The sequence below is a fragment of the Poecile atricapillus genome, chromosome 1, assembly GCF_030490865.1.
Source record: "Poecile atricapillus isolate bPoeAtr1 chromosome 1, bPoeAtr1.hap1, whole genome shotgun sequence".
NCBI classification, from domain to species: Eukaryota; Metazoa; Chordata; class Aves; order Passeriformes; family Paridae; genus Poecile; species Poecile atricapillus.
Genome location: NC_081249.1, coordinates 33,588,396 through 33,611,765, shown reverse-complemented (window position 1 = coordinate 33,611,765; position 23,370 = coordinate 33,588,396). Strand labels below are relative to the sequence as shown.

At 41.5% G+C, this 23,370-nt stretch overlaps 1 protein-coding gene across 1 annotated transcript; it reads right to left on the bottom strand.

Moving 5' to 3' along the window:
- Positions 1-17,183: 17,183 nt before the first annotated feature.
- Positions 17,184-23,059, bottom strand: LOC131573309 (regucalcin-like). Its single transcript, XM_058827132.1, has 6 exons — positions 22,879-23,059; positions 22,242-22,424; positions 20,814-21,029; positions 19,235-19,366; positions 18,460-18,614; positions 17,184-17,357 (listed from the first exon to the last, which is right to left on the bottom strand). The coding sequence occupies exons 1-6, from the start codon at positions 23,042-23,044 to the stop codon at positions 17,307-17,309; spliced, it is 903 nt and encodes a 300-aa protein (XP_058683115.1). The 5' UTR covers positions 23,045-23,059; the 3' UTR covers positions 17,184-17,306.
- Between the last annotated feature and the right edge of the window lie 311 nt (positions 23,060-23,370).

Genomic DNA, 23,370 nt, shown 5'->3' with positions numbered 1-23,370 from the left:
CAGCTTTTATCCTGGTGGCACATGATGGGGAGGAGGAGGAAGGACTCTTTTTTGTGCTTAAATTCATCACTTTGATGAGGCTGAGGGAGAGAGTCTTGCCCCCTTCAACACCGTAAATAGCATCCCACTTTCTTCCTGTGATCAGCTGTGAAAATTAGGCTCCTGTGTCCTTGGGGACAAATTTCCAGTACTGGGCAAAGGTTGGAGGTAACAATGTCTGGGTCTTTAAGTCATCCAGACTTTAACTCCTGTGGTTCTCACATTGGTTAAGTTTTGGTGACCTTGGGTTGATAATGGATTGCTGGGAAATAACTGAATATTCTTCTAAATCTGGTGAGCTCTTTTCCCCCCATGCATTGCTGATTTGTTCTGTCAACCATAACCTGCCATGGAGCAAGACCTTTTGAAGTCCATGCTTCAGCAACAAAGATGACTCAGAAGGTGATACAGATCAGATAAACTGGATCCTCAGTGCAGAGCCAGTCCTGTTCTCTGCCCTGCAGAGCAAATCTGTTGCAATTTCATAGCCTTGGTGCTTCTTTTTGGTCTCTGCCTGCATTTCACACCTATTGGGACACAATAGCAAAAGCAGGCGAGGATGGATGTCTTGGGCATCTCAGGCATGATCTGCAATGATCTGCAGTAGAAGCTCATCTTTCAACAGAACTTCACACTGCGAACAGCACAAGTCATCCACGGCAGAGGATTAAGGTGCAGAGCTGGTGGAAGCTGAGCTCAGGATGTCAGTCTGGGTCAAACACTGCTAATCCTGGATGCTAAAATCTACAACAGAAAAATGATGTAAGTTTCCCGAAGGGACAGATAACCTAAGAAAGTACTTCATCTCTTATTACATGTACTTATTTTATTGCAGGGTAACAAAGCACCATGTTGACCTCCCACACTACCACAGGGCAGTAATTAATAGCATAGTCATTTATAAACTACATGATACATATTACTGGGCCTTTTTTTTTCTATCCACATCTCCTAAATCCCACTGTCCATTGGCAGATTGCTTTCCACTGGTAATTGTATGAGGAATGTGGAGGTGAAAAATTGCACAAGGGCTGCAGCTACCAGGAGAGTCCCACTCTTGCACACCCAGGATAGCAGTTTTGCTGGAAGGGTTCATATAAACATTCCAGTTAACATTTCCCACCAACAGTTTGTGTTATGGGCTTTTTGTAGCCTGAGCTAATTAATCAGTATTCAGACATACACTAAATATGCCCATCTTTAAACTTTATGATAGTAAAATAAGTACCCTTCAAGTTGCTACATAACATTTTTGTTAGGGAATGTTACAATCACTGTGTAGAACAAGCAGACTGCAATGTTGTCTGGCCATAAAAGCAGATTTGCCAAACCCCAAGGTGTTAACAAACCACCTTCTACTAAAAGCAGAAGCAAGAAGCCGCTCCAATGCACAGGAAGCTCAGCAGCTGTCTACATGAACGTCACAAGCAAGACACAGAGAAGCTGCTCTAGCAGTGACCAAACCCTACATGACTGAAGTTGTTTTCATGCTTCATTTTCCATAGCAATTTTCATTCTGTTGGACTCCAGATGAAGTAAGACTCTTGTAACCACCCCATGTCTAACCAGGGAAAAAATCCACTGCGTCTTATAAACAAAACTAATCCTAAACAAGACTTAAGTGTGAAGACTCTTTTGACAATTGGCTTCTCCATGGATTAGGATGCTCCTGATTGACAGTTTTTTCTGTAAAAACAAAGCTGGATTTCTTTCTTTCATTTATATACCTCCATATCTATTCTACCTGAAATTATGGCAAGGACAACTAATCAATTTATATTAATAAAGCTGAGTAATAAATCTCCCTTACAGAAGCATATAAACACGTTAGAAGCTACAGGAAGCAAGGACATTTATGGCAAGTTGAAATACAAGTTTTTCCTGTTCCCTGGCTACAAGAACATGATGTCCCGCCCACTGTTCATTGTTGCACTTATTGACTTTTTTATATGAACAGCTGTGCAAGAAAGATGAAAGAATTTCACTAAGCTCATGGGTGTGATAAGAACCATCACTAAAGGTTCAGACATTACTTTAAATATATTTCAACCATTTCTGATCCTGAAATGGTACTCAGCTCCTCTGATGAAGACCAAACTTTGTATCGGCCTACAGTGTTTGACCCATATTTTCAGTCTCTACACCATATTGAAAGGAAGGTCAGGGCTCAGCTAGTGGGGAAAGGAGGTTAACAAAAAAACAAACAAATGATGATTTCTAGGAAATAGAACTTGGCAACTAGGAGGGTTATTTCTTGTTTGATATGGTTATTTTTTGTTTGGTTTGGGGTTTTTATAAGGGGAACGGTTTTTTGTTTTTTAGGGAAATGAGATTTATGCAGTTGCCTACTCTGGTACAGTTTTTCTTCCTATTTTCTTACCCGCAGCATTTTTTAAACCACAAGCTGAATTGAAGCAAAATCTTATCAACCATATCATGAGGTTCATGAAAATATCTCTTCAATGTTTTGATAACCTGTCTAACAGACTCTTGGGTTTTAGACAAAATGCAAAGGAGTAGACATTGCTTGCCTCTTGTGGAGCTCACATAGAATTCATTAAGGTTTGGGAAGTGACCTTTAAGATCACTGAGTCCAGTCTTTAGCCCAACAACACCATGTTTACCTCTAAACCATGTCCCCAAGTGCCACATCCACAGACCAAGAGGGCAGAAGGTTCAAGAAAGGGGATTTTTTTTCACTTTTTTTCTACTGCCATGGCTAGAGGGGTCTGGTACCCTTGAAGAGGTCTGTACACTGTAGGGCGTACTTGCTACTGATACCTTGTCTAAGAGGGCCCTGGTGATTCACCTTTAAACATCTGTAGGCCTTTACATCTAAAACCCTGCTGCATCTCCTCATGTAGCTGTGTTGCAGCAAGTGGACCAAGCCCTGAGCAGCCTATCCCATCCCATCCCACCCCGCCCCAGAACTGCCTGGCTTTGGCAGGAGGTTGAAAAGGAAACCCTGCAAGGGCTCTGCAGCCCCAGCAGTGCTCTGCAGCCATATTCCAGGCCGGGAGATGTGACTAGAAAAATAGAATTAGAAGGAGGCTAGCACAATTAGGATCAAGCAGACCTAGCCTCATGGGACATACAGTTTGCCAGACTAACATGATTTTTTAAATGGAGCTTCTTTTTAGCAGTTAGGGTGTATGCAGCCACGGTGTCATTCACCTGCTTCTCCTCCCATTATGTCTTCTCTTTCTTCCCAGCTGCTCCTGGGTACAAGCTAGCAAGCCTAGAAAGTCAGCTGGGGGAAAGGAGCACAGCTAGCATGCCCATCATCTAACCTTCTTCGGACTCCAACAGAGACATACTGCTACCAAAGACTTCTGATTGATTTCTACCTCCTTCCTAAGGACACCACATTACTGAAGACTCACATTTCAGGTGCCCTCACTTTTTCAGTGGTGTGACCATAATCTCCAACCCTGCTTTTCTTCAGCTTGACTCTTTCCTTTGCATTGATGATCATCTCAGCGAGGAAACTCAGTCACTTTTCAAAATATCTGCTTTCCTTTATACTGTCAACCAAGGGATGCAGAAAGCTCAGCCTCACATGTCAGGTTGCTCCTTTCCAAACCTGCTTTCTCCCACTGGATCCTGTGATCTGCAAGGACCATGCTTGGGGCACAGAGCTGTTTCTCAGCTCTGGTGTTGAGGAGCACAATAGGGAGTGTTCCAGACCTGTCTTATGCACACAAATCTCTATGCTTCTCATTTCTGTACAAGGGACTTGAGCAGGTCTCCCAGTTTGGACAACCAGAAGAGAAGAACCTCAGGACAGAGGCAGCCAAAGACACTGAATTTTTTTTTTTGCCAGTGAGAGGAAGTATGATAAATTTGAAATGGTCACCCACAATGGCTCACAGTAGCACTGTAAGGCAACTGTGAAACCATGAGGAAAAAAGGCCACAAGATACCACCATGCAAGAGCCAAAAGTTAGCAGCTGGAGAGCAAGTTGGACAGCTAAAAGGGGAACACAGTTCTGCTGACTCTGCATTCGTATTTTACACACTAAGTGTACTGCTGAGAAAGGAAAGTGCTGGTGCCACATTCCTACTATTGCAGCTTTAAAAGAGACGGTGAGATTATTTAGTTACAGCTAATAAATCACTGCAGGACTGGGTGAAGGGGAAAACAATGGTCCTAAAAGGTTAAAATTTTTTCTGTGAACATATCCATAAGGCATCAAAATATGTGAAACTCATTCTTCACAGAACAGCCCTCAGCTGTTGTGTAAGCAAAAAATCCCCAAATGATTTCAGGCTTGCAGCTATTAGCATGAGGTTGAGAAACACAAGTTTGTTTGCTCTTACGGTCTCAACTCCCTTTGCTCTCACAGACAGAATTTAGGAGAGGGTAATTTAAAAGAAATAAAGTATACAACTATGCAAACACATTTATGCAGAAATCTATGTTCTTTTTCATTGTCTTGCTTACCAGAATGTGACACCCTAGAGACCCAAAAGCAGTGATATGCTTGTGAACAAGAGGAGAATGGTGTACTTGCAGCTTATCTTTGCTCAGTATGGGCTCTGTGTACCACCCACATTCACACTGATGGCAAGCACTGGTGGTCAGGATGCAGTTCTTCCTTCAGGTCCTCCTGTGTGGGCTTTCTACCACTGTTTTCAAAGAAAAGCCAACCAACAATGATGCAGACAGACAGACACACGGAGCTATCTTAATGTCACATGTTAGAGGAGCCACCCCAGCCACAGAAGTCCCCAGCTTGCGCAAGGCCTTGGCATGATAATCATGGCTAAGAGAAGTATTTGCACAATCTCCAGTTACTATTTAATCCAACACCTAGGGCAAAATGTCAGGCTATTGTCTTGCAAAAGTGCAGAGTGATGTCAAGGGCTGTAAAATTTCTTATACAAGCTTTCTCAATTCAGGCTCAGAAAAACACAAATAAAAACATGACTCATATTCTGACAGAGCAGCTGGGGCTCAGCCTCCACTTTGAGCAGTGCCTGAACAGGCATGTCCCTTCATACTCCTGTCCCTCTCATCTTGATTAGACAGGTCTCCCTCCAAAACAAAAGACAACCATTTTGCTCACCACATAAGAAACAAAGGCTGGAGAACATGTTTATTTCTCCACTCTACTTAAAAACTTATCTCCAAAGGTTAGCCCATAGGCAACAGGCACAGCTTCACTTTGAAAAGTGTACAGACTGACAGGAGTACAAACAAAATATGGATTAATGGATTTTCCTGCAGTTTTTCAGTAAGCCTACAGGTCTTTAGGGAATTTCTTAAATACACACAAGCTGTCTGTGCAGGTGCCCCCAGGGGACTGGAAAGGAATACAGATATTTCCTAGACAGTAAATTCTGAGGTATTTAATCCTTGTATGGGAAAACAGCGAATGAAAACTCCTTGTACTAGGGCAGCTATAGTTCACATAATCATCTTCCACTCTCATTCTTCCCTGCACACAGTCTTCGTTTTCCTGAGGGTATTGTACTCCTTAGCAGCATTTTGATTGCTTTACCCATCGGCTGTTTGTATCACCTGGAATTTCATCTGAACCAAACCTGGCTTGCACCTGGAAATCATTCCCATCAAGAGGAGGATCAGAGCCACAGAGCAGAGATTTCGGTAGAGAACAATTTCTAGAGACTAAGTCATTCCATCCCAAACTAAAATCAGAGAGACAGCAGCCTTGAAATTGCCATTTCTCTCCGCCAGCTTCTTTTAATGCTTCTGGCAACTAGCACCCCATCTCCAGGAGAGAAACAGCTCTAATGGGAGCTAATTGGTTGCAGTTGCTTCAGGGCGTTGCAGACAAGTTCACTGACACAGGCCAACCCTGCATGGACAGATGTGTCTGATGGTTCATATTGCCTGAGGATGATGTGACAGTGCAGGGCAGGCTGGAGTCAGGGGCACACAGTTCACCACTGAGCCATAGCATCTGACAGAGACATTGCACACACTTTTTCTTTAGTTATGTGTTCATAACTAAAAGTATGTTTTCTTTAGTTCAGTATTATGTTGGCACAGAAGGACAGACAGCCAATACCTGGTCCAACTCAGACCCTGGTACAAAAGAAATCATCCAGTTCTTATGGCATATTTAAAACATATGATTGAGGGTTTCTTCAGGAAACCAAGTCATTATTATGCCCAAGAACTGTGGTTTGGTTGAAGAGTCACAGTGTTCAATTTAATGTAGCATTGGAACATGGCTTCATCATGAGCTGATTCTGCCTCAGGTCTTGTCTCAGATGTATCATCTATTTTCTGGAATATCAAATTCAGCATTTAAAAGGAGTTTCAGTAAGAAAGAATGATGCCAGCAGAGGTCAGTGCATCACCGTACTCAACCTCTTCTATCTTATCTGGTAAAAAGCAGTTCAACTTGCAGATCACAGGGCTTTTTGAAGGGGGAAGTGATTTTTAAAATATTTATAAGTAACACGTTTGAAGAGGAATTATCCTAGTCACTAGCTTATCCTGAGAATTATAATAGAACAAACAACAGAATTCCCAACTTTTTTTTAAAAAAGAAAGAACTTTTATGAATTAAGCACTTTCTGACATCAGTGTCTCCCTCACTCCTCAACTACACAAACGTTTAAATCAGATGCTGAAAATAAATGAGAAGTTTATAAAATTATCCTGTGTGGTTTAAATTATAAGAAAAGTCACTAACATGACAGGAGATGTCCCTTATGAACTTCACCTTAAGACACTGTCTTTGCATCAACAATCAATTACATGGAAATGAGTGTTTGAAATGGATAAAGCCAATTCCTGTTAAACAGGAAGTTTGCTATCTGCCCTATTGGGAAGTCCCTAGTGACACATTGTAGAAAATAGCAACTCATTCTCAGTGACCTGCTTCTTATGGAAAACCAAGAGCAAATTCCTAGGATAGCCACCCTAAAACTGCCCTGGCAGCTTTGATGGGTGCATGCCAAGCAGAGATCACCTACACTGAAAAAGTGGTAAGGAGCTGACTCATGTTACTCCCACGCACTCTTGTGAAAGTGGATGCAAACAGACCTCATTGGCATGGGCAGAGAGTGGGAGAATGCAGTAACATCAGCAGCAGCCGGAGCATGAAAGATGGACTCTGAAGGGCTTGCTGTCAGTCTTCCTGGGCACTAACTTTTGCCTTCCCTTCTCTCAGCAGTTACTCCCACTAATTGCAATTACTGCAGTCCCCATGTCACCAAAACCCACCAGGTGTTAGTGAAGTAGGAGGCAGCAGATGGGGCTCTGCTGGGGCTCTTCAAATCTGCTAAAGAGTTCTTAAACAATCTGGTGTGTGCATCAGTTACCTAAGAGTGTTGAGATGATAATTCTGATGTCTCCCCAGCTCTTCCAGGAAGATGGTCCTTGTGATTTGTACAAAGTTTTCTCTAACAGGGTATGCTCAGGAAAGTTGTGGCGATAGGACAAGGAGTAAGGGGTACAAATTGAAAGAGGGGGAAATTAGGTTAGATATTAAGAAGAAATTATTTACCATGAGTGTTGTGAGACACTGGGACAGGTTGCCCAGGGAGGCTGTGAATGCCCCAACACCGTCAGTGCTCAAGTCTAGGTTGGATAAAGCCTTGGGAAATCTGGTCTAGTGGAAGGTGTCCCTGCCCAGGGCAGGAGTGGGTCAGATTAGCCGATTTTTATGGTCCCTTTCAGCCATTAACATTCTATGGTTCTGCAATAAGATATGGATGCCACATCTCTTGCAGTGTTCAAGGCCAGGCTGGATAGGGCTTGGAGTAACCTAGTCTACTGGGAAGTGTCCCTGCCCATGGCAGGGGAGTTGGAACTAGATGACCTTTAAGGTCCTTTTCAACCCAAACCTCTTCATGATTCTCTTATCAAGTGTCCTTGGTATCCTTCACATCCCACTCTCATACCAGCAGTGTAATCATGACATCACGAGCTGCAGAGAGGGCTATTAATTGTGAAAAAGGAAGCTCTTATCAAATGAGAGGAAACAAATTGAGCAATATCAGGCTTCAGCATCCTTTAACAGAGATGATTCCTGTGCCAAACTACATAAATTGCCTCCTGAGAAGAGAGCTCCAAGCACTGAGAAGGTAGAAGTGACCACTGCCACTATAGAGCCTCACCGCCCAAAGAAACGAGCCTATGACATCACTCAGTGATCTCCCAGGCAACATTTTGACCTTTTGACCAATGCTACCAACATTTGAGGGACAAGTCCAGGTCACCAGAACACAGAAGTGGGGTTCAGCTCAATCAGCTTCACAGATACGTGCAGCAGAGACATCTACTGATGCAATACCTATCTAAGCACTACACAGCTAAAACTCCTTTTGCAATCAAATGGAGTAATTAATTAAAAGTGTACAATTCGTCAGTCTCTAAAATCAGTCTGCTGAGTTACACCCTAAAGCTGCCTGTTTCTCTTGACCACATAGTGAAGAATTTGTTTCTTTTGAAGCAATAACCTTTTATTGAAGGTTATTGAGATTTGGAATTGTGTTTTGCAGAAAAGAGCTCTGGCCCAGGTTGAAAACTGGCAAAGGCAACAAGAGCACACTGCTGTGGGTAGTCACCCCAGAAGTAGTGCCTGCAAAGTATTAAGAGATCCCAGGCTGGAAGACACAATTCCAGATGCCCAATTGTTCAAGGGCAGCAAATGGACAACCTTCCCAAGCCAAGATAGCACAGTCAAGTGTGTCCATAGCGTTCTTTTTTAAAGCCAAAGTGAGTCTGCCTGTTCCCTGCTGTGCAGAATCTGACAAAGCATTTGGGAGCTAGCCCAAAACCCACCCACCCATTTACACCCATTTACAGCTTGCATGAATCTTGTTTTGGTGCAGGAGGGGAACACGACATCAACACCAACTGTTCCTTTGACTTTCAGGTTGTCAATACTGCAACACACAACACAAACTCAATAAACTGGTGCTTTATGTGGCTCAAACAAGCTACAATCTTAAATAAATTTAATTTACAGCTCTTTCAAATGGTACTTAATGAATAGGTCCCTGGCAGAATAGAGGAAGCTGCCTTGCTGACATGACATGGCATTGCCCAGTTTTCAAATCCTGTTCTGCTGTAGGAAGAAATGACATGGATTTGATAATTTCTTATTGGCTGCAGCTCATATCCTTGTTTTTTTTTTCAGTACTAACAAATAAATTTTTTTGTCAGTTTTTTTTTTAACATTTTCTGAAAGCAGAAATTAAGCTAGTGCCTGAATCATACCCTAATCTTCCTTTCTACTTATTTAAAGACAATCACTATATTTTTATTCATGAACCTTTCAAGGCATTTCCTGCCTATAACATGTTCTCCAGTAAAACATTATTATCCAATATTTCTTGTGAAGTTCTTTAATACCTTCATGAGGAAACTCATAATCTCTTGCTGACTAGAAAAATTCTACATTTTCTTTTCTCATTCAAAGTTAGCATCTTTACTTATATCGCTGGTATGTATCATAATATCCTTCAATTGAAATCGATCATTCTTCAATGAGGCAAAAAAAGTGTTATTACAAAATTTTACCATCTGACTATCATCTAGAAATATCTTTTCCTCTCTTCTGAACAGCTGACTAATTCATCCTTGTTTTCACCTTCCCTCTGTTACGACTGCACTTCTAAAATTATTTATACCTCCTGCAGATGCATCTTGTTTTGAGCTTTTATTTTTTAAAAGTTTGTTCCTCTATCTTCATGTTATATTTATCACTCATCCTCAGTAGCCTGACCTACTTTCTGCTCCCAGATTGATCCTTTCTTGTGTTTAAGGTTCATGCACAGTTCATGCTTTAATCCAACTGATGTTTTACTGCGTTTCCTCTCTTTTTTTCTTTTTTTCTTTCTTTTTTTGGGGTAGTGCATGCCTGTGAATATTGTGTTATTGTGTGTATTTTTTGTAAAGCACAAACCCTTCAACAGCTTTTATTGAAGTCTACCTTGCATCACTCAGGTGCTATTTCTCCATCTTGTTCTGGAATAATCATGAATCATTTTTCTAATGGCCACTCTTCAACAGACCTTCCAGCCACATTTTTTCCAGAATAGAGCAAAAATTTTCCAAGCAATCTGTTGTATCTCTTTCCCAGCAGATATTTTTCATTATCCCCAGTACCCTTGTGCAACATATAACAATCTGTTTTATTTCCCTGCAGTTCATTTCTGTTTATGCTACAAACCTTGGGAATAAGATGCAATTTAAAGGTCTATCTTGCATTCTAAAAACAAATTCTGCAAAATTTATGGCTAGCACATGTTTTGATTGGTAAGAACACAAAGGTCAGTTTCAGGATAGCTTCAGTCATCAACAGTACAACCCAGAGCACTTGAGATCTTGCAAGTAAGGTCATTCATTCCATGTGCTACTGATTTGGCGTGGGAGGGTGAATATGTCTAGATAGTCCATGTGCTTGCCTACAGTCAATCTGGGGTTTTCCCACAGGGTTGAAGGGTCTGAACACTGGAAATCAGTGGATCTGGGAGTGTGCCAGGCTGCTGGCTGCCCATGTATATCCTATTTAAAGTCATAATAACATCACTGAATCACAAAAGAGAATACTGTGGAGATCTCTTGCATTAAAAGCACACCTTTTTCAACACAGCTGGACGTACCCCTGAAAACATGACATTTTTTTATACCAAATTCCCCAAATACACCAAATCTAGGTAATTATGCTAGTTTCAGTGCTATGAGCAGAAAGAACGTTAAATATTTATATATATACACACATACACCACATAAAAATAAGGTAATTCTATAACACTAAATGCAAACTCCATTTTATTTAAACAAGCATGGCATTTTTTATAGTCCATAAAAATACAGCATAGGAATAAAATAGTAATATCACAATATTATATTTGTCAGGTACCAGCATACAGGCCAAATGTCCATAGAAGAGGCAGATGTGGAATTTGTCATTTCATACAATTACTAGTCAAACAAAATGCAAATGATAAAACTTAAAGCTTGCAAGCTGAAGTCCTAGGCAGACTTCAAGATCCTAGGTGTTCTTCAAACAGAACACAGGGAAGAAGAGTCTTCCTTTCCCTACTGTATATGTATCACAAATGGGTTTTATATCAGAGCCCAGAAAAAACCTTATTCTCTATCAGATCATATATGGGCCTTGGGATCATATCTTATTATTTTGACTTTCATTCTACAGCAAAGTGTTTAGGCATTCTGAATATTTGATGTAATCAACATCTTGATTTCTGTGTCTGTAAAGATCCAGAATGAAGATATTTGAAAAGCACAAAAGCGCCCCAATTTCATTATAATGTCTTCTTTTCAAGACTGGTAAATAAATAATTTTGACCTTCTAAGTTTTAGATAGATTGAGTGAAGCTTTTTAAGTTCTAGATACCTTTAGGGCCACAAAACTCAAGAGCATATGGCCACCTGCACCATAAATCATGGAGGCCTCACCAGCTTACTCTTTAGGGTAAACAGTTCTTGCAGGAAACAGAACAATGGGAAGGATGAGCTAGTATTTTCCAGAAACTAGTTAAATCAGCACAATGGTGAATAACAGGTATCTGTACTTGTCTTAGGGATGTAAAGACTTAGGGATGTAAAGACTTAGGGCTTAGTGCTAAAGGAATAGAGAGCTTCAAACTAAAATGGCTCCTTCTGTACTGAACACAGAGAAACCTCTCCTTGCTAGTGCCATCAGGAATTGATAAGAACTTAAAAGTTAGCTTAGACTTAGCTAAGTTAGCTGCAGTTGTCTTCCATCAGTAAGAATCTCCTTCCTTCAACTCTGCTGATGCCTTGAGTGTTGTGTTACTCTTCAGTTGCCTGCTGTATCCCATGGTAAAGAATGTAGGTATATTTTTACCTTCTGGGTCACAGACACTTGGTGTCTCTGCTGTTGATTTCTGATTCTCTAATTGCCACAGTGCAGGATTATTGTACTTATCAGAGTGACTACTGGGAAATGACAGGTTTACAGAGACTATCTTTGCTGCATGTACAAGAGGAATACACTATAAGAATGCAGTGGGACTTAGCATAGGCACTTACGTTACTGGTGAGGGTGGCTTTCCTGTCCTCGTGGAATACCTCCTAGTCCTGTTGTCAGGGGAAGTAATGTTTGTGAAATTGGTGTCTTTACATCAAACAGGTAAGAAGTCCTTCATCACAGTTTATGAGGCCTCTTATTCGTCTCACATAATAGGTGCTGGTTAGACATTTTAATCTCTTTTGGAGCCAATTTTAATTGTGAGCACAGAGCACAGCTTAATTCTGAGCCATTGTTAAAGGGCTCTGAAAGTGCTGAAAGGTGGTCTTGTCACATAGTTAATGCTCTGAAAGACCTGTAGCATATTTGGCTTCTTGCTCTTTCAGTAAGGACCCCAGAATCCCACCTTAGATTAGGTTCGTTCAGGTGCTGCACTGGTAAGTAAGTTGCCCATCTCCATCAATCTTGTTGTCTGGCTCGTATTAAAAATTATATCAATAAACATTTTCTTCAATCCTTTCTGACTATTGTATGCTGATCTCGGAGTCCTATCTCTAAGGCACATAGTAAAAGTTTGAACTTATACCCTCCAGTATTACTTGAATCTTTTACTACTTGAATCATTGACCTGGTCTGGTCTTGTAGCCTAAGAAAAATGAAATTTTGCATAAGCAGAAACAATTATAAGAGGTCTTTGACACGCCAAGTTGATTTTAATAGAGATGGTCAAAAGTATGTGATAAATATGATTTGTATACCTCATAGAGATGTAAAAATAAAGGAGCTGTCCCACATGCAGAGTTCTGCCTTTGTTTTATTTGGGATTTGGGGTTAAGCATCTACCTGTTGGAGCAGTCTTCCTCAAGTAAATAAGTCAGCAATAAAAGAAAGAAAGTGTTTTGGAGATGTCCAAAAAAGCTCCAAGTTAACAAAAGTAAACTCTTAGTTATTGACATTACAAAACTTAAAAATTCATTTTAGTTGGAGTAGATTTCCCATTGGAGGCCTTCAAAAGCATCAAATATTTCTCCCACATCTAGGAAATTTATTTATTTGTTTGTTTGTAATTAAAAAGATATTTATTTATATTTTTTTTTATTTATTTTTATATAGAGAGTTACCGGGAGAATCACCAGGAATCATCACCCAGAATGAAGATACAAGTGCCTGTATAAATAGGTCTCCACACAGTATCCTTCCTTTGGGAAAGCAGAATTAGGGAAAGGTTTTTAAGAGAAAATGAAAACAGCAAGCTAGCACCATTGCAGAACAAAATAATTTTCCATTTTTCTATTTCTAAGCTTTCTTGACAGTAGAGCTATCGGTAGGAAAGCAAAAACTGAAGGTGAAATAAATATCTTTCCAATGTTAAAGACTAAAATTGAAGTCCTTAATAAAGATTTTACATCTTATTTACATATTCTTTATCTTAAGGCTTGGAAAACTTCTCATTTCTTCTCTCATCTCCGTGTAAGAAAGAGAGCACCCTAAATTTTTCCTAATAATCTCCCAAAGTTTTTTGCTAATGTTTGTGTGGTTTGTGTGTGAATATTATAATAAAAAAATAAGAAAGACAACTATTTTGTCAGGCTAATGTACCCCAGCAAAGGAAAAACTGATAAAAAAAGCACTGAGCCTTGAAGCAGTTTCTGTAGTGGAAAATAAATGCTTGGCCTGAACACAACTACACAGATGTAATGCCAAAAATAAAGTAACTCCTCTCTTTAAAGCCCTGGAGAGCCATTGGAAATCTTGCCCAAATTTCAAATTACACTGTAATTTAATTTATTTTTCACGGATTCTGTAGTGGGTAAATCACTGAACTGACGTTGAAGAAATGGAGTTGGTTTCCTGCTCCTGACACAGATTACCTGCAGGACCCTGGATCAGTCACTGTGCAGTAACCAAGAACAGCCCTGCCAGAAGGACTTGAGGCTGCTGGTGGATGAGAGGCTGGACATGAGCTGGCAATGTGTTCTCACAGCTCAGAAAGCCAGATGTGTCCCGCATCAAAGGCGGGCTATCACAACCTGTACAAATCAAAAGCTTTAAATTCCAAATTCTATAATTATTTCTATTCCACCAGTTTGCTGCATTTCAAAAACAAAGTTAACCAATGCCTGGTTACTAAGAGAAAGCTGAGATCAACTTTTGCTGCAGTCAGGTAGAGAATTTCACAAAACCAGTCAGTCACCAGCACATTTTTTAATATGCTTCACAAGGTGAGCCCTTAACCATGGAATGGCTAACTTAAAATGCTATTAGTTTAATATCATCCAGTGTGGTATAGGTTAAATATAGATAAAACATAATAAATACTTATAAAAGGATGTACAGAGCAATCCCTTAAAACGGAAGCCAGCTCCCATCAGTCTGTGCCACATTAGCTGGTTTATTTTCTGTAGGTTATCCCTGGGCAGGAACATCCTCCCTGTCATGCTTGTCAATATGTAGGGCTGACCCTCACCAATCGAGTACTCAGCCACCCAGTAACCCCCTCAGAGTGCATCCTCAGCAAGAACTATGGATACCATATTGTTCCCTACTAAAGGAACGAACCCAGTCCTGTACCTGTTTCCTTCGTGCCTTCATCCTTTGCCTCAAGGCAAAAGGCCTTTGCCTCACTTTGGTGAACTGAGGTTGGAGAACAGCCTCAACATGGTTTTCAATTACCACTTTCTTTTCAGCAAGCAAAATCACAAAACAGCAGCTTCTGAAATCTGAAGAGAAGCAGTGGGCCTTTGGGTGACAGAGAGAAACTCATCTTCAGGCCTGTTTTGGTTTGAGAAGTGGTGCTGCAAAGAGAGAGTTCCCAAAGGAACTTGGATCTTGGAATATGAGAGCAGCACAGACCATGTCTCCCTTTAGAAACGGAAGAAGGAGTGGTTGGAGAATAACAAACCAGCAACCCCAGCCTACATGCCTGGCAAAGCTCTAGGAAAAAAAAAAAATTGCAGGGATAGTAAGTATTTCTCAAGTGTAAATTGTTTCAAAATTCTCTACTCTGCTTTTCTGGCAGAGTAGTAGGTAGGCAATTTTGCAAATAACTGGGTATTTTTTGTTAAATAAAGTATCTGCACTCGTTTCCTATATTTTTTTTTAATTAAAGGTTAGGACACTCGACTTGCCTCCAAACACCCTGCCTCACATTCCTCTCCAGATGGGGTAAACAGGAAATCCTGCATAATTGTCCTTGTTCCTTATACCAGTTTGGAATTGACATGGTGACGAAGGGCATTTAGCACCCTTGCTCTTAAGAACCCCCAGCAGTTTAATTATGATTGGAATTATGACTTAGGAAGAAAAACAACAGCCTATTTGTTGAGCAAACATTACAATAGGCTGAATGTTTTATTTCTCAATCAAGTTGTCTCTGTGCAGCTCTATGGACTCACCTCCCTACCAGGGCAAAAGGTAGGAGTGATAGGCCAAGCCCCTTTATCCTGTTACACAAATTATCTGGTCAAGTAGCCCAGGAGCACAGTACTTGCTAATGACCTAAAGTAAACATCTACAATAAGTGTCTGAAAAACTCCTAAAGTGGGTTTTAGAGTAGACTTCAGGTGACAGCACTGAAATAATCATGACTTTGGAAAATCCTGTTTGTGGCCAAGCATATTCAACAGTACTTCCTGGTCCTCTGGATCTCAGATTTCTTTCCAGACTGTGGTCCAGTTCAACTGAGGGACCAAATATACCACCTAAGCTTCCCCTGTCACACTCACCTTTGAAACAGGTGGGACTTTTTCCTAGAACATGTGGCTTGACCTAGCCCCTGCCTGATCAGATCTCAGCACCAGATCTCCTACCTGTCAGAAGGCCAAAAGGCTACCACATAAGAGAGTTGGGAAATATGGGTATTTTTAAAGGAAAAAATCAACCCAGCTTGGTTCTTTCAAAACTGTTGTGAGGGACCCCTCACTAGGATGCTGGGTTTGGAGAAAACACCTCATTCTAGAGGCAACGTGTGTACAGCCCTAAGGAAAATATGTTTAACATTTCTGCAGGCTAACCACACTGCTCTGCCCCTTCATGCAGGGTTTATTGGGGGAGATAATCCTCATGAGGCATTGAGTACTTTCTCCCTGCTCATAGTGTCTGAGGGCTTTGAGTAGCAGGGGTGAAAAGGTCAAATACCTCAGAGGGAGGCACTGAAACATCTGGTCTGGTAAATGATGCATCTTATTGCCTTCTTTGCGACATTACAAAATGTCAGCATGTAAATCTGAAAACATATTTTGTGCTGTGCATCTTTCCAGGCAGCAAAAGGAGAGCAAACTCAATGCAAAGGCTAGATTTCACTGCATATCTACAGGTCTCAAGCATTCTGAAATGCTGAAAGGATCACAGTGGTTTAGTGAGTCCAGGGTAGAGCTGGGTCATTATTTAAACAGCCTCTAAAAATACACCTTGATGTTGTGCTTTCTGGAGGGTGAAGGAAGGGGAGGATCTAAAGGGGAAAGGGAGGAAAATACTTGAAACAGAAGAGGATGAGCACCAGAAGAAAGTGGGACAAGACAGTGAGGCCATATGCACAATAAGATGCGTAAAGCAAAGTGTGTGTGGGTGGAAATATCTCCTGAAGGGACAACTCCACTGAGCATCTGTGTTTGGTATCCCAGGCTGTCCTGGTGGCTCACAGCCTGTGTGTGCACTGACTGTGTGTGGTCAGACACAGTTTTTATGGTAACATCTGAATGCAGAGAAAAAACATCTGTAAGCATTTCTTTAAATATAGTTGTGTAGTTTATTTTCAGCAGCCTAAGTGGTGTCCTAAAGACAGGACAGCCTGGAAAAAGGTTAATGAGGATGTAAAAATGTAACCTGGATACTACAAATATGTCTGATCATGAAAAAAAAAAAAAAACAACAAAAACAACCAATCAAGATACCTCAGGGGAATCCTGCAGCAGAGGAACAGTCCAATTCAAGACACCACTCTTAAAAAGTTTATTAAAATCTGCCATATTGTTGCTGGTGCATCACTGTAACATGAGGAGTCAGATTCTGCTTTGGGAAGTGCACAGACTTGAAAATCCAGAGCTGGTCATCAGAAAGTTCAGCAAAACTACGCTTGAGCATTTAGAGGTTTACGGAAACAAAAGCTATCAAGGTGTAACACAGATTAACTTTACCTCTCTAACCTATTGCTTCAAGCCACAGGCCCACAGAAGAAGAAATATCTTCAACTCCAAAAAGGCACACTCACAAATGTGGGCTTAGAAATCTTCACACAAATAAATTCTGTAGTTCATTTGACTTCTTCCAGTCAGAATTACTACAAGATGGAAGCATTTCTTCTTTGCTGTTTACTGTCAGGGTTTAAGCAGCATAGAAGTTCTGTGGGATCCCTTTCACACCCAGGCCTGTTATCTGTTTTAAAAAATTAAAAATTAAAAGATAAAAGAAAGGAAAGAGATAAATCTCCAACTGAGTATAATAAAAACATTCAAATATTGTAGAACAAATATCATAGCAACAAGACTACTACGTGGAGGATCCCCTGCTTCAAGAGGAGCCCAAAATGAGTCATTACTTGGAGTTCTTTCAAACTCTATAAGATTATCAAGCACTACTGAATAATTTTGCTAATTTAAATGTTATCTGTAGCCCTTACATGGAGTCCTTATCTTCAAAACAATTCATAGTAACTCTTAACACGCTTTGCCCATGCAAGACAAATGTGAGTTTGAAAAACACCAATTCCCTTGTGGAACTGGAAAACAAAACCAAAAAAGAGGCTTATTTAATCCTCCTGTGGGCTTCCAAATTGTGCTGCTTAAATATATCAATGCTCAGCCATGAGAAATCTAAGCACTGCTTTCAACAGAAGTGTCCCAGACCCCAGAATAGATCTCCATCCCTCATGTAATGTGTTCATCCTGTGGCCAAACCAATAAAAGAGTTTGGTTTGGGTTGATGGCAATTGCTGAGTATGAACAGCATTTTATTTTCCTGATGTACTTTTTACTAATGGAGCAAAAAAAAATGAAGAGAGAAAAGTTTTTGGAATGAGATGCAAAATTTTGTTCTGGTAAATATAAACATTTAATTTTTAAAGGAGAAATATGTTCTGTAAGCATTTAAATTACCTGGCAAAAACTGAGAAGTAAGAGAATGAAATTTCCAGAAGTGATTAAAATAATTAAAAGAGATAAAAGCAATTCCTTGCAGTGTATTACAGAATACACTATCCACATGGCAGATCCATACCCACTCACTGCTTTCAGATCCTGCCCAGCCATCTTTGGCCAGCCCAGCTATCAACACTATTACTTGTAATTTCTCCAAATCTTCCTTCCAAGTGCATGAGCATCTATGCAAAAGCAGCTGGGCCTGGCTGGGGGACAAGCAGTGCACCTGGAGCAGCTCATGAGGTGAGTGGGATGAGCAAGGGCAGCCGGGGACACCTCACTCTCAGAACATGAGGTTTGGCGGGTCTGATGTATAGAAAGAAAAAATCAAATCTGCTCACCTTGAAAATCTCTCCTGCATGAGGTTCCTTGGCTAAGGTGGCCTCATCCAGTCCATCATATGCAGAAGTTACATACATTTCTGAGTAATCTTTTCCACCAAAGCAGCAAGAGGTGATCCTTGGAGTAGGCAGCCTCACAGTTTGGATTCTTTTTCCTGTGCAATTGTGCAACAAAATGTGCAATTGTTTTCTAATATTCATTTTTTAGGAATCATGTAATTATGAATGCACTATTAGTATACGTGGCACAGATGTGACATTTACTCAGAAAGCACCTCCCCTTCAGACAGAGACCATATCCCAAAGGACAGTTTGTGGGGAAATCAAATTATTTCATCTCATGTCTAACTATTTTTCAGGCTCTCCCCCACATCTGCAAGGCTCCATTTCCTTTTCTCAAAACAAAGCAGTACTGTGTGTGAGGTCAGGAAGGGCAGGGACACCTGGCCTGGGATGGATGTTGTTCCTTAAACATTTTCCAGTTAAACATTTCAACATGAGAAATTTTATATGCAGTATTTTGTGGGGGTTGTTGATAGCGGTATTATTAAGGACAGTGTGCAGTTCATCAGCCAACAAGGGAGCAGGAGTATCTGACACTGGGAGGCAGAACAGGGAGCTGAACTCTCTACATGATCAGAGCCTGAGCCAGCGATGCTCTTGGCAACCCATGGGGCAGAAATGGGCAATAAATTCCACCTTATCTCACCTTCAAACCACTCCTCCTGCTGCCATTTCCCTCACATTTATGTGCACAAACCAGTGGAGGCCTCACCTGTCTCTGGGTCTATGCGAATGACTCTGCCACCATCAATACAGGCCACCCAGAGTTTCCCTTCTGCATCTATGCACATCCCATCAGGCATTTGCTCCTCCTTTTCCAGATGGTACAAAAGCTTGGGGCAGGCTGCAGGAAGAGTTACAAAGCTGATGTTATGTGGGCTGCTACGGATTCTGTATCAGATCCCAATCTAACATCTTCCATGCCCTTGCAAACAGCTACGTTCATTTTCTGTGAGGAAGACTCACTGCAAAATGTACATCACACCTGCATTTTGCAGATGTGTTAAAGGCCTAATTCAGCCTGGCAAAGGCAAGTCCCCAGTACAGCCATTTCAGTCTGGGATTGTACCAAATTAGTGTTCCTGTTATTTTACCAAGAGAAGAGAACTAAGTGTCCTCATCTCTCTTGTTAACCCACCTGCTGCCCACCATAACACAACTGCTGCAAGTACAATAACTTTTCCTGGACTTTCATTGGTCATGGCAGCCTGGATAGGTCACCTAAGTAATTACCTGACGTTAAACATTGGTGATAAGCAATCTCTCCTAGCTTAAGATCAAAAACTTTACTTTTTAATGTCCAGCCAAGCAACCAGTTTTGATTAAGCCTGGACACCAACTGCTCATGGTCTAGGATGCAGTGCAGATTTGTTGGTGAGCACATCTGGTTCATGGAGTAAGGCCCATGGGCCATGGACCCAGCCAGCACCTTCTGGTCATTACATTATCCAAGAACAGACATAAAGCCAAGCCTAGGAAGCTCAAACATATTACTTTTTTGTATTTGCAGGGGGAAAGGCTGCATTATATCTTCTTTTGAAATCTTATATCTTAAAATCTATAGAAAGACATCTTCTCAACAAAATGAAATCTGAGTGAATGTAATTACTTTGTGCAATTTTCATTGTGATTACCCAAAGTCTGCACTCTTTAAAGTACAAAGGCAGTTCAGCCATTTAAATTCCTGTGAAGTACATCAGGCTGATATAGTATGAAAATATTTCAATGAGTTTTGAAATGAGGTTAGATACATTTTGCTTACACTTAAATTTTCTTCCTTGAAGATATAATAAAAAATGTTTATCCATAAAATTAATTTCAGTTAAATTTGAAAACATCTTAATTTCAGAAATTTGCTTGGGAAACCTTGGTCACAATGATAGCTCAATTCTCTGAACATCTTTCTGTGAAATACATGCACGTTCTCCACTTGTATTTAGGGAGCGAGTACAATCAAAGTAATTCCAGTAGATGGCACTCAAGAATAAACACCATCCTAAAAGGTCTTTCTCATTCTGCAGTGTAAATGGCTTCTTCCCTGCAACTCTTTGAACAGGTCAAAGTATGAGCCATCTCTCCAGATCAAAGTAAGCTGAAAGACTGTCAAAAGTTGGTTCACCAAATACACCTGGTGTGTAACTAAATTTGAGAGATATCACAGTCAGCCAGCTGACAAATTATAACCAGAAGATATGTGATCTGTCAAATAAATCAATGCCGCTCACAGGCCCAGGTCTTGCTGCAGACAGAGCAGTAGCACTACTTGTCACCAAAATTAAAAGCATGTGTACCAATCTTTCCAGTGTGCACATCATAGTTGAAGGCATGGACAGCGTATGACAGGCTGTCAATGTGAAAGAAGGTCCTGTGGTCCAGGGACCAATCCAGACCATTGGAGATGTCCAACTGGTCTAACTGTTTTATTACTGAATGGTCAGGGAAGAGTGTATAGAGAGCTCCTTGCCGCCTCGCACGGACCCCTGGTGCTGTCTCTTCAGCCATCGTACCTGAAATGGAAGTGGGAGCACTGGTTAGAAAGTAGAAGCTTGCTCCTTGTGTTTGACCAAAAACCGCCTGTAAGTGTTACCAAGAGCTCCTAGGGAGAATCACAGGACTGTGAATTTATTTACTTTTCTTCCCAAAAAGAGAAGATTTTTAGGAAGAAATTCTTTCCTGTGAGGCAAAGGAACAGGCTTCCCAGAGACGCTGTGGATGCCCCATACTTGGAAGTGTTCAAGGCCAAGCTGGATAGACCTTTGAGCCACCTGGTCTAGTGGAAGCTGTTTATGCCCATGGCAGGGCATTTGGAACTAGATGGTCTTAATGATCCCTTCCAACCCAAACCATTCTACAATTCTACAATCCTTTGGTGAAAGGGACTAATAGGTCCTGTCAGATTGATAAAAGAGCAAAAGGAGCAGATCAGGTGCAGCTGCCTCCCACAGAGCTGATCCTGGCCAATTAAAGGATGTTTTTGTATTGCCATGAGCTTTAAGTCACTGACATCAAAGACCCAAAGGACCACCAGGATGCGCCAGGGGGTTGAGGCTTCGCTCACAACAAAAGCCAAGATGCAAGCAGGCATCATATGCTCTTTTTGTTGTTGCTCTTTATAGGCTACTTTCATGGTTTATATGGGCTGTGACCTTAAAATACAGGTGCACACCATGTGCCTGAGAGCATTGTTCAAACAGTTCTTGAACTCTGTCAGGCTTGGTGCCATGACTGCTTCCCTGGGGAGCCTGTTCCAGTGCCTGACCACCCTGTGGGTGAAGACCTTTTACATAATATGCAACCTGAACATCCTTCTTGCCTTCAGGAGGCTGAAGATCTCACCCAACATACTTATTTTTCACAGGTTAACCACGAGAGGCTGCATATAAAGGGTGCAAGCTGAAGCTCATGTACTGCTCTAGAAGCTGCATCCTTCTCTACATCTCCAGAAAAAAAATCACACTTATATGACCCCTTCACTGGCTTTTTCATGAATGCAGTTGTTTGAAAAACACCATCCACCAAGTAGGAGAGCCTTCCTGACAGATGGCCCTTGTCAACAGCATCTGTCCTCATCTAGGTCAGAAGATGTGGATGCCCCTGTCCTCCTCCACTGGGCAGTAACCAAGCAGAGCATTCACAAGACATGGAATGAAATGCCTTATATAAAATACACTGTAATTAGTTTCTCTTAGCTCCAGGGGAAATTTCTGCCAGGAACTTACCAGCAAAAAACCTCCCCTTTGGATCCACTTTCCCATCATTGAACCTGTTGTTGGGTTTATCCTGCTCCAGCTCGAGGATGGTGGTGACTGCCTGGGTGTCCCAGTCCAGGCAGGCAAACCTGGTCCCCAGGGCGATTACATAGCCCCCACACTGGCGCAGAGCCACTGAGCCGACACGGGCATCTGTGCGTGAGAGAGAGCAGAAGATGAAGGGTGCCTCTGGGGCCATCACTCAGCCCTCAACAAGGGCATCTGGGCTTGACTGGGACATCCCCAGCCAGGAAAGGCTGAGCTGATGCTAAGATCCTTCTCCCCTGGGATTGTTAGCACATCTCACTGGTGCTCTGTTCTATGGATTTTTCCACGTTCTAGGATGGCACAGCCATTAGGACTGTACCTTTTCCTCTGCAGTTCCCAAATGAAATATTCATTCCCATTTAGGCTCATCAGGGACAACATGTTCATGGTCCTCTCTGCTTGGCTGGCTTAGGCCACATTGTGCTCAGCAACACATTGTGGGAAGATAGGGTGGTCCCATGGAAAGGAAGAGAGACCACCAACCTGCAGGATTCCTACCAGGAGGGGTGGACAGGACAGAGAAGACTCCCAGGATGAAGCAGTGAGTACAGACTCTTACCCACAGACACGCTCTGCACCTCATTGGTGACTGGGCTCCAGCGACAAACTTTCTGTGAGTTGATGTCTACGTAGACGAGTGCATTCTCCCTTTCCTCCCAGACTGGGCATTCTCCCATCCGGTTCTTCTCCTTCACAACAGACTCAATTTTGATGGAGGAAGACATGGTCTGAGGGGAAGTGAATAATGGATGTAATTAAAAACTCCCATGTGGATTTTTTCATGCCAATGATCCCAAGGGTCCTCCAGACCACAGTGAGGGATCAGAAGGCAGCACCAATGAGTCAGAAGTCTTCTTGTGGAAAAACAAGGCTCTGGCCCATTAACACAGGTGCATTGACTTCCTCCATAGGAAGACATTTACACCCACAGCATCCACTCTACTTCACCACAGAGGCCACTACACAACAAATGCCTGTTCCCACACCAAGTCAGTGAGAATATGCAAATACTGAGGAAAGCTCCTGCCTTTGAAATTCTGCTGCTTTGTTT